Below are 11,121 nucleotides of genomic sequence, written 5' to 3'. Positions count from 1 at the left end.
CACATTTAAGGCTTTACATAATTTGGCTCCTCCGTATCTCACTGATCTTTTAAACATTTATACTCCCTCTCGTTCTTTGAGATCGTCTCACTCTATTTCCCTTGTGTCGCCACGTATTCGCTTAACTACAATGGGAGCGAGAACTTTTAGTTTTGTGGTGCCTCGGCTGTGGAATTTGCTTCCCCCCAACATACGGAATTGTGACAGTCTTCAAATTTTTAAATCCTGTCTAAAAACTTATCTTTGTACTCAGGCTTATGTGTGAATTGCAGTTTTCCTTTCTTTGTGTGATGGATGTAATTATGCTGTAAATTTTATAATTTTATTTTTATATTGTTATTATTTCACTGGTTGTTTGCTGTAAGGTGTCCTTGGGTGTTCAGAAAGGTGCCTTTAAATAAAATGAATTATTATTATTATTATTATTAATTACTCCGGGATATTGGTTTATTTTAAATCAGAGGGAGTGTCAGCCACATTAAAAAAGTTAACAGCTTAAGTCATTTGCGGATTAATGCGTATTGGAGACGCAAACCGTTTAAAGCGATTCAGTTCGATTTGGTGAACTGGTTCAAAAAGATCTGGTTACATCGAATTATTCGTTCGCGAACCGGATATCACAAACTGCTTTGTTTTGAACTCTCTCACACAACAGACACGGAAGAGAAGACAATGCTGAATAAAGTCATAGTTTTTGCTATTTTTGGACCAAAATGTATTTTCGATGCTTCAAAAAATTCTAACTGACCCTCTGATGTCACATGGACTACTTTGATGATGTTTTTCTTACCTTTCTGGACATGGACAGTATACCATACAGTTTCAATGGAGGGACTGAGAGATCTCGGACTAAATCTAAAATATCTTAAACAGTGTTCCAAAGATAAACGGAGGTCTCACGGGTTTGGAATGACATGAAGGTGAGTTATTAATGACATAATTATGATTTTCGATTAACTAACCCTTTAAAGTGGTGTTTTACTTTTGAACCATTTCACACCCACCACAGAAAGAGATTGCATTTCCGCGAAAACTAAAATAAACATACATGCAAAAGAAGAAGTTGAGGGGGGACTTAGATAGATAGGGAAGAGAGTGTAGGTGGACTTGGCAGGCTGTTTGAAAGAAACCTTCTCAGCATTCCTGCGGAGGGGAAAGTTGAGTCCTCACAGTGGACAGGGAAGTCCGAAATTATTTTATTATTACAGAGTTGTGTGTGTTGTGGTTGTTGTTCTCAGTCATTTGTGATTACTGTCCCGAATTATGTTGATTGCCTGTGCTGGTTATTACACATAGAGCATGTGATTTAGGTTTGGAGTTTCTAATTAAGTGTGCTGTGCATGAGATTTCACCTAATTTATCGTTTGCTGTATTTGGAATGAAGTACTTGGGTTCTCCTTATGTGTGTCACGGTTTAATGAAATAATATGACCAGTGTATGTAATCAGGATATTTAAGTGAGACAATTCCAAATGGCTGCTATTGTTAATAAAAAGTTCACTCTTTGGTAATTCTTGTTCTTGAGTGTGTTTTGAGTGCTCCTCCCGGACCAGACCGGGTTGAAATTAAAGGTGGTGGCAGAATAGGTGTTAATCCGCAATAAGCGTACCAGTGGCCCCTAGCGGTGGCAAAAATCTATTACAATAGCAATGCTTTAAAAGTCATTACTTCTACAAATAATTGCAACAGCATTTTGAAGCCATGAATATGTTGCTGACTTTTATTTATACAAAATAAGTCTATTTTGATGTTGAAAAAATATATATACATATATATATATATATCCTGCCCATTACTATGTTTATCGATATGCTAACAAATGCAATTTCAAGAGAAAAAAAATAAAGTTGAATTGACTCAACTAATTTAAATGCTTCTGATTGGCTAAATTTTTTGTGTGTTTCAATCTGTTTAAGCAAGGAACATTTTATTTCAGTACTCCTTCTGCTGCTCTTCACTGTTTGATCAGTGTTAACTGAAACTAGTGTTCTAGATCAGGGGTTTTCAAACTGTGGGTCGCGACCCACTCGTGGGTCACGGAATGGAACAAGGTGGGTCGCACAAAGTCACTTGGCTGCAGCTAATTTTGCGTTTCAATGACACACAGACACTAACACAGTTCAGTCTAGGGCTGCACGAATGTGACGAGTGGGGCGGGGCCTAGTGCCATGGGAACAGAGCTAGGCCGGTGGAGTGATTGGGAAATGAGCAACACTCACCGGTCTCAAGAACCACGGAGGAGATCGGAAAGATACAAAAGAGGAGCGATGACAGTGAAGGACGAGAGAGGACCAGGCCTGGGTTTTATTTTGTGTTTGTTTTTTATTTGTGCACGGCAGTCATCCGAGAGGGGCTGTCGCGCTGTTTTGTGTTTATTTGGTTATTAAAACTTTGTTTGATTGTCCGCCGGTTCCCACCTCTTTCCACGAAGGAGTCATCGAGGCGGTGGGCTGGAGTGAGTTCGCCCCCCCCCCCCCCCCCCGGCAACTCACTCCAGCCCACCACATCGAGCACCCTCGGCGGCAGACTCCTTCGCCCTGCTCGATGGCACTGCGGATTCACCCCAGCGGCGAAGGATCTTCGGCAGCGCGCCCCTCCTTCCTCCCTGGCTTCGGCACCAGTGTAAAACATTAAAATCTTCACAATCACAGGAAGAAGGAGGCGGGAACTGGGAACCCACTCATCACAACGATATAGCCCACCAACATTAATAATGAACTGCAATATCCTTAGTGTGATTTTCAAATTGCAATTAAGTCCGTGTGCGTTGCGTGTTTTGAAGGTCTCAGAGCAATGTCATTAAAAGGTTCAATCGGTCTTTTTTTTACCTATTTCACAATTATTTTAATCTCCAAACTGTTTTAGATAGTTCTGCTTTGCTTCTTATGCTTTTCTAAAAAAGTGTTGGATTGTGCTCCGTTCTCGCCGACACACACGGAAGGATCATGAATGCAACAAAACACAGCAGCGCAGATCACACTTCACTGGAGTGAGCCTGCTTCACGTTTTTATGGACACTACATATTTTAACGCCAGTAAACAAAAATTAAAACTTGTAAATTTGTAGTGAAATTTTCAGTTGTACTCTAAAATAAAATGGTTATTTTTCTTAAATACTTAATTTCTGTCATAAAAATTTTAAGTAAGATTAGGTTTAAAGTAATTTCACTCGTTGTTTTTTTTTTTTTTTTTTTTTAATATTTTGGTGGGTCGTGAAATATATTACACTTGTCTAGGTGGGTCGTGGAATGGAAAAGTTTGGGAACCACTGTTCTAGATGAGTTAGCAGTTGCATCTCTGCTAAGAAACAACAGAAAAATGAACCAAATTAAATCTGACTAAAAGACCAACAATAAGCAATAACCCCTGATACAAAAATAGACTACATATTAAGACAATTGATTAAACTATTGAACAGATACATCAAGTCCATGATAGAAAACATTAATATTGATTAATATTTTAATACACTACCAACCCGTTTCTCTCAGATCCTTCTGTGGTCACAGCTTCTGTCAAAAAAAAAAAAAAGATTAAGTGATTTCTTATGATTGTGTCATAACCTCCAGTGAGATCTGTATTACCTGGTTTTGGTTCAATGAGAGTGAGAAAAGGAACCTGTGAATTTTCTAGAGACACAGGAAAATATGAAACAATGTTTTAATTTCTGATTAGTTTTTACCAGAGACATTAATTTGAACAGGAACGTGCAGGTCTCCTACAGAACAGTAGTACAAGCCAGAATCAGTGAGTCTCAGTCCAGTCATCAGCACAATGAAGGATCTTCTCCCATCATCACTGATCTGGACTGATGGATTCTGGGATGTGTAAGTCCTCCCCACTGTGTAACAGCTCTTATCTTTATATCTGCACCACTGTTTGAGTTTATTCTTATATCTTAACGTGTAGAAACACTGAACACTGATATCACCACCTTCATGTCCAGATACACTGCTGTTCACCACAGACACATCAGGAGCTGAACACACACACACACACACACACACACACATCATTTAGGATTGTGATATCTGAGGAATTAGTCAAATTTTTCAACTGAATGTGAAACATGTCTCATACCTGATTGAACTGTCAGATAAAGCTGCTCACTCTCATCTATTAATATTCCTTCAATCTCCACAACACACCAATAAGATCCAGTGTCTTCATGCTGCAGGTTTCTCATAGTCACAGTAAAGAAACTCTGATCTGGATGATCAATTACTGACACTCTTCCTTTGGTTTCATTAGCATATGCCAGAATACTGCAGTAATTGTAAGATGACTTGGCATGAAAGCACCAGTATTTTTTGTGATCAGTGTATTTCAGGTTATAATAGCATGGAATAATGAGTGCTCCTCCAGTCTGAACTGTTACCCGTCTGCTTGCTGAACCTGTTGTACATTCAGGACCTGGATAAAAATTTTTAAAAAAGTTGTCATGGTACAATTATTTTACATTTTCTTTTAATATTTAAGTCCATAGCTTATACGATTGTTGCGAATTATGTATTTAGACTTTTTTAAAAATGATTTTAGATTAAAATTGACATGAACGTATAAGGTACATTATTTCATGTCCTGTGACTGGTCACTATTTCTTTCAAGTTTTTAGCCTTTTAAACACTTTTCTACCTTCACTAGGTTTATCTTAACCCTTGTGCTTGTGCTGAAAATACTTTACCTAACTCGATGAAAAAAAAAACTTTTAAATACTGCTTATAATAGATATATTATCACCAAATCTTCCAGTGGCATGACAAATGTATTTCTCTATTAATACATGTATGTACTTATAAAATAATGATAAAAACACTGTTTAAAAGTTTTAGAGTCTAGCATGCCATACAACAGAACATGTCGACGAATCGTGTGAATAAACTACAAATATAGAACACTTGCCTGTTATGAGCCAAAGAAAAAACACAATGAACTTCAAACTGTCAGTCCTTCTGTTAAAACATTGCAATGTTTCTTCTCCCTGCATCTTCATCATGTATTCTTTGTGATATTGCTACAGAAACAGCTCATCACTCGAGGAGAAGTAAATTACCTTAAGTTCTTACGGTCTCAGTCTCACTTCCTGCTTCCGTGCTCTTCAGTTGCTTATGTCACAAAAACTTAATTTACAATAAAATGTCATAATGTTTGATTGCAAATGTTGCAAAAAACACAAATTACAATTGCATCACTTGGTCAAGACATTTAAGATTATTCTGATAAAAATAATTTAATTTACTAGCACTGCAGTCGATATTAAAGTGTTTTCCTTTGTGGTTTCTGGGTATCAACACTTTTATTTTCTACTGCTAATTTACAATTATAGAACTACTGAAGTCAGTCACTGCTGAAGTGAGTTTCTTACATTTATTTATATGCAGTACGTGACAAACACCTTCAGATTTTAATAGGACTTGAAACCGGATGTGAATGAAGCACCATTTCTGTACAGAGATTAATAGTGGACAAAGGCTTTTCAACATTTATATGCTGATAAAACACAGATCAATAGATAAAATAGACTATATTATGGTAAACAGTAGGGCTGTAGCTATCGAATATTTTAGTAATCGAGTATTCTACCAAAAATTCCAACGATTAATCGAGTAATCGGATAAAATGTGTTTTTGCTTAATTAAAGTGCAATATTAATTATGCAAGAGAAAATAAGACTCCTGGGTCTCTTAAAATGAACAACTAAGTTTCCTTTTTTTTAAATGCATAGTATGCAAAGCATACATCAATAGTCTTTAACCGGACTTTTATTTTGACGGGTTGACAAATTTGGCAAATTCCGTGCCATTCCGCGTTAAACTGTAAATTCCATTTTTATGACTGGATTCCGCGGTTCCCTCCACGTTTTCTGCATCACAGAAATCATAGGGCCCTAGTTGTGGTATACCAGCTCTATCTTGCAATGGACACACACCACATTGTTCTCTTGTTTGTCCGCGCCCTCAAATCAAAACACTGCTGACTCCTTGTAGTATGCGATTTCGGACTCAGCGCTTGTGTCTCCTTCCGCTTTGTGGGTGACGTAAACGCGTTGTGTCACATAAAAAAAAAATTGCGCAAGAACCTGACGTGAGATTTAAAATAAATTAAAAGAGGCTTCCAGGCAGAAAAATTTGCCTCGATCATTTTTTGTAATCGAGTTACTAATATTCCACCAACGTTAAATAGTAATGACTTTATGAATTTCTTCACTGATAAAATAGATAACATTAGAAATACAATAGCGAATGTAGATTCTACAGCGTCTAACACTTCAGTTTCATCCATCGCACCCAAAGATAAACTGCAGTGCTTTACAAATATAGGACAGGAAGAGCTAAATAAACTTGTCACTTATCACTGTATCTAAACCAACAACATGTTTATTAGATCCTGTACCCACTAAATTACTAAAAGAGCTGTTACCTGTAGCCGAAGAACCGCTTCTCAATATCATTAACTCGTCGTTATCTTTAGGTCATTTCCCAAAACCATTCAAGCTGGCGGTTATCAAGCCTCTTATTAAGAAACCAAAACTAGATCCTAGTGTACTGGCAAATTATAGGCCTATTTCAAATCTTCCATTTATGTCTAAAATTTAAGAAAAAGTTGTGTCTGCTCAATTGAGCACCTTCCTGCATAAAAATGATCTGTATGAAGAATTTCAGTCAGGTTTTAGGCCCCACCATAGCACAGAAACTGCACTTGTTAAAATTACAAATGACCTGCTTCTTGCATCAGATCAAGGCTGCATCTCATTTCTAGTCTTACTTGATCTTAGTGCTGCGTTCGACACCATAGATCATGACATACTCATAGATCGATTACAAAACTATACAGGTATTCAAGGGCAGGCTCTAAGACGGTTTATATCCTACCTGTCCGATCGCTACCATTTTGTTTACTTAAATGGGGTGTCATCTCATTTATCATCAGTAAAATATGGAGTGCCACAAGGATCCGTCCTAGGTCCCCTTCTATTTTCAATATACATGTTGCCCCTTGGTAATAATATTAGAAAATACGGAATTAGTTTCCACTGTTATGCTGATGATACTCAGCTATATATCTCAACGAGACCAGATGAAACTTCCCAATTATCTAAGCTAACAGAGTGTGTTAAAAATGTAAAAGATTGGATGACAAATAATTTTCTCCAATTAAATTCGGATAAGACAGAGATATTAATTATTGGACCAAAAAACACCACACAGAATCTTGTAGATTACAATCTGCAACTAGACGGATGTACTGTTACTTCCTCTACAGTCAGAAATCTGGGTGTTATATTGGACAGCAATTTGTTTTTTGAAAATCATATTTCCAATGTTACAAAAACTGCATTCTTCCATCTTAGAAACATTGCCAAGCTACGAAACATGTTATCTGTTTCTGATGCAGAAAAGCTAGTTCATGCATTCATGACCTCTAGACTGGACTATTGTAATGCACTTCTAGGTGGTTGTCCTGCTTCGTCAATAAACAAGCTACAGGTAGTCCAAAATGCAGCAGCTAGAGTCCTTACCAGGTCAAGAAAATATGATCATATTACCCCAATTTTACAGTCTCTGCACTGGCTACCTATTAAGTTCCGTATCAGTTACAAATTATCATTACTTACCTATAAGGCCCTAAATGGTTTAGCTCCTGCGTACCTAACTAGCCTTCTACCACGCTACAACCCATCACGCACCCTAAGGTCAAAAAACGCTGGACTTTTGGTAGTTCCTAGGATAGCAAAGTCCACTAAAGGAGGTAGAGCTTTTTCACATTTGGCTCCCAAACTCTGGAATAGCCTTCCTGATAATGTTCGGGGTTCAGACACACTCTCTCTGTTTAAATCTAGATTAAAAACGCATCTCTTTCGCCAAGCATTCGAATAATGTATCTCTTAAATTGTGAGTGTAGTTGCATCTGCATTTTTATTCTTTAGCTTGGGTTAAACTAATTTTACTTTGTTGGATCAGCAGCTATGCTAATGATGTCTCTATTTTGTTTCTATGTTTTGCCACGGGATTTACATCCCGTGCTAACTAGGATTTACACAAGCTCCAGTCTGCATCCAGAACACCTGAGAAGAGATGATGCTGACCCTCAGAGGACCCCAGATGATCCTAACCTTGAATCAACAAACAGAACTAACAATTATTGCTACATGTGTGACTGCATCATATAATTACTATTAATTAATAATATTGATAGTTCATCATCTAGCTGACTACGTCTTGTATTATTATTATTATTTTTATTTTTCTAAAATCCTGTCAAACGTGCACAAACTACTAGCTACTACTAAATATTGTAGAAACATAATTTTCTGTAAAGTTGCTTTGTAACGATTTGTATTGTAAAAAGCGCTATACAAATAAACTTGAAACTTGAATCGTTTCAGCCCTAGTAAACAGTGAGATATGAGTTATCAGAGCTTCTGTATGTTTTAGTAAAGATTCACACTTCTTTCACACACTTGCTGCACTGTTAGTTGAGAATAATTGCTGATGGTAAAAAATCTTCACACTGCACAAGTCACTCATAAGGCTTTGCTTTCTTACAGACAGATAAACGTGAAATACACAGTAACGAAGTAGCTTTACTTCGTTACTGTACTTAAGCACATTTTTTCAAGTGGTGTAGTCAGGGCCGTCGCAAGTGGGGTGAAAGGTGGTGACGATTATAGGGGCCCACGGCCGAGGGGGGGCCCCGGCGATCTCAACCGTCTGGCTGAAGCTAGCCTAAAACGATGATCAGGACAGTTGACAGCCCACTGCTGCGTGTCGTCACGAAAGCTTATCATTTTCATATGTTTTTAAGCCTGACCACTTTCCAATTTAAACATTCAAAAGAGTTTAAATCATTCAAACACAAGACGCGGAAAAGCTGAACTGGTTACTCGTGTGCTGTGTTCGGTGCACACGCATCTCACAGTCTCAGATCCGCGTCTCACAGACAGCGACACTGAACCGAGCTCTCGTTTGCGAAGTTCTCCTCGAACTTCCTCCTGCACCTGAACGAACAAATACAAATCGCAGTTTAAACAAACAGAAAAGGATGTGAAAAAGCCCAATTCAGTACTCACGGCGTTTAGGGCTCAAGCAGAGAAAGGCATCTCAAAACACTTGAACACAGAATTTGCCTCTTTTTGCTCTTGTGCCGACAAATAAATACAAAATATGTCAAAATACCCGTCTTGGAAAGTATGTTCGAAAAAACTGTTGGTTATGTCTTAAGTGAATGTAAACAGTTGAGAAAAAAATCGGATGTGTATTATATTGGATGCGTTCATTGTCTCTTAAAGTGACCGCACCTTATTTAGCTACTGGCTGTTGCAATGTTAATCCAAGAAAATTAAATTAAGAAAATCACTCACTGCTCAGTGCTCTTGATTGAATTACTCCGTAGTTTTAACAAGAATGAGTGCACAGTCAAACCAAAAACTATTCAGACACCATATATTATATATAAAAAAAGTTTTAATAGTAGGTGCAGGACACTCTAATTAATTTAGGTAAGTGAGTATAGCAAAATAAAGCGAACTGTGACATATTATACCCAAAAAAGAATTGCTAATGCAACCTTTTCACACCACAGACTTAACAGAATTAAGCATTGCTTGGTAATTGTTCAACAAAGTATTGATAGTTGTGTAAATATTGCCATACTAACAGTTGTCTGAAGTTTGGTTTGATTGTTATCCATTACATATCTTTCTATCAAAGTTATCTGATATTATCAAGATGAATTTGTTCTGACAGTTCAACTCTGATTTCTTATCATATTTTATTACCATTTTATAAACTAGAGCAAATAAACTGTGATAATGTAAGAAATGTTCTCTGAATACATTTTGGTTTGACAGTTAATTTAATTTTTACAGTGAAGACTATGCAGTGCTATTTTATATTTAATAATTTTCTGTACCTGGACACCTACAAACATGAAACAACTTAAACATTGTGCAACTAGCACAAATAAATAAATAGAATGAACATATAAATTAAACAATTTCAAACAGGGCCCACTGGTACAACCTGCACCGGGGCCCCGCAAACCTCAGCTACGGCCCTGGGTGTAGGCCTACTTTACTGGAGTAGTTTTATTTTGAGTAACTTTTACTTTTAACTTCACTACATTCCAAATTATAAGATCGTAGTTTTTACTTCACTACATTTCATAAAACATATCGTTACATCGTCCATATATCACGTGCTCCGACACAGAAGTGGTCTCTGATTCATGAACGAACCAAGTCTTTCAATTGGATCGCAAATCGCACCAAACGATTCGTTTACGAATTAGAATGATCCGATTGCAGCTGTCCCAGAGTCGACAACTCACTGATTCAAATTAACCTTTAGTGCGAGTCTCTAGTGCACTGGCCGGCGACACACTGGATGCGTGGCGCAAGCGTCTCAGCTGCGTGGCGTGTCCGTTTTGAATTCGGCTCCCATGTTAACAGGTTAGAGCTTGCAGACTGTCTGCGTGAGACGCGCGTCTCAGGCGCGGCTCGAGCCGCGCGGAAAATGCGTGCATGCTAGAAATAGAACCGACGCCAATTATTCACGTGGAAGCGTTTCCAGGCAAAATATAATAGGAAAATTTGTTTATATGTCATTTTGTACACAAATATATCTTAATTCATGACATCTTGATGTTTGAAAGTCTATAGGTTGACATAAATTCAGATATAAATGTAATTTAAAAAATAAATAAATAATTATCGATTTTCAAATATTGCACCTGTCAAACAGTATATTTTGCCGTCAATACTGTTGACGGTGTCCTTTATCAGTAGGCGCAGGTGTAGGTGTGTAAAAATAAGTTGATATTGTTGTCATGAAGACAGGAGCCTGGTCTGTCCGCGGCCTCCCTCTATGACACCTACCGCAGAAGCAGCGCGCCAGCGCCGCGTCAGGCACGGTTCTGGTGTGTAAAGACAGAAAACGCGAAGCAGCCGCCACGCAACTGACACGCAGCAGAAACACCACGCAGCCAGTGTGTCACCGGGAGATCTTGTGAGCGAGCGCGTCTGATGCGGTTAAAAGTTATTAATGTTGAAATTTAGGATCAATTATTATAACTGAAAATCATATTTAGGTCAAAACTTTGTGAACTAAATCTGCTGTAAAG

General features: G+C 37.8%; 1 protein-coding gene across 1 annotated transcript in view; it reads right to left on the bottom strand.

Annotated features, from left to right (window-relative positions):
- Nucleotides 1-4,332, bottom strand: part of LOC132154491 (CMRF35-like molecule 5) — a 21,122-nt gene extending 16,790 nt beyond the window's left edge. Inside the window, exons 1-4 of the mRNA XM_059563057.1 lie at nt 4,081-4,332; nt 3,683-3,979; nt 3,585-3,629; nt 3,479-3,509 (exon numbers count right to left, since the gene is read on the bottom strand). Of these exons, the coding sequence (XP_059419040.1) occupies nt 3,479-3,509; nt 3,585-3,629; nt 3,683-3,979; nt 4,081-4,186 (479 nt within the window). The 5' untranslated portion in view covers nt 4,187-4,332. The remainder of the gene's footprint in view (nt 1-3,478; nt 3,510-3,584; nt 3,630-3,682; nt 3,980-4,080) is intronic.
- Nucleotides 4,333-11,121: the final 6,789 nt, after the last annotated feature.

Source organism: Carassius carassius, chromosome 12, assembly GCF_963082965.1.
Source record: "Carassius carassius chromosome 12, fCarCar2.1, whole genome shotgun sequence".
Taxonomy (NCBI): Eukaryota; Metazoa; Chordata; class Actinopteri; order Cypriniformes; family Cyprinidae; genus Carassius; species Carassius carassius.
The sequence above is the reverse complement of the archived record's forward strand: the minus strand, read 5'-3'. Positions and strand labels throughout refer to the sequence as shown.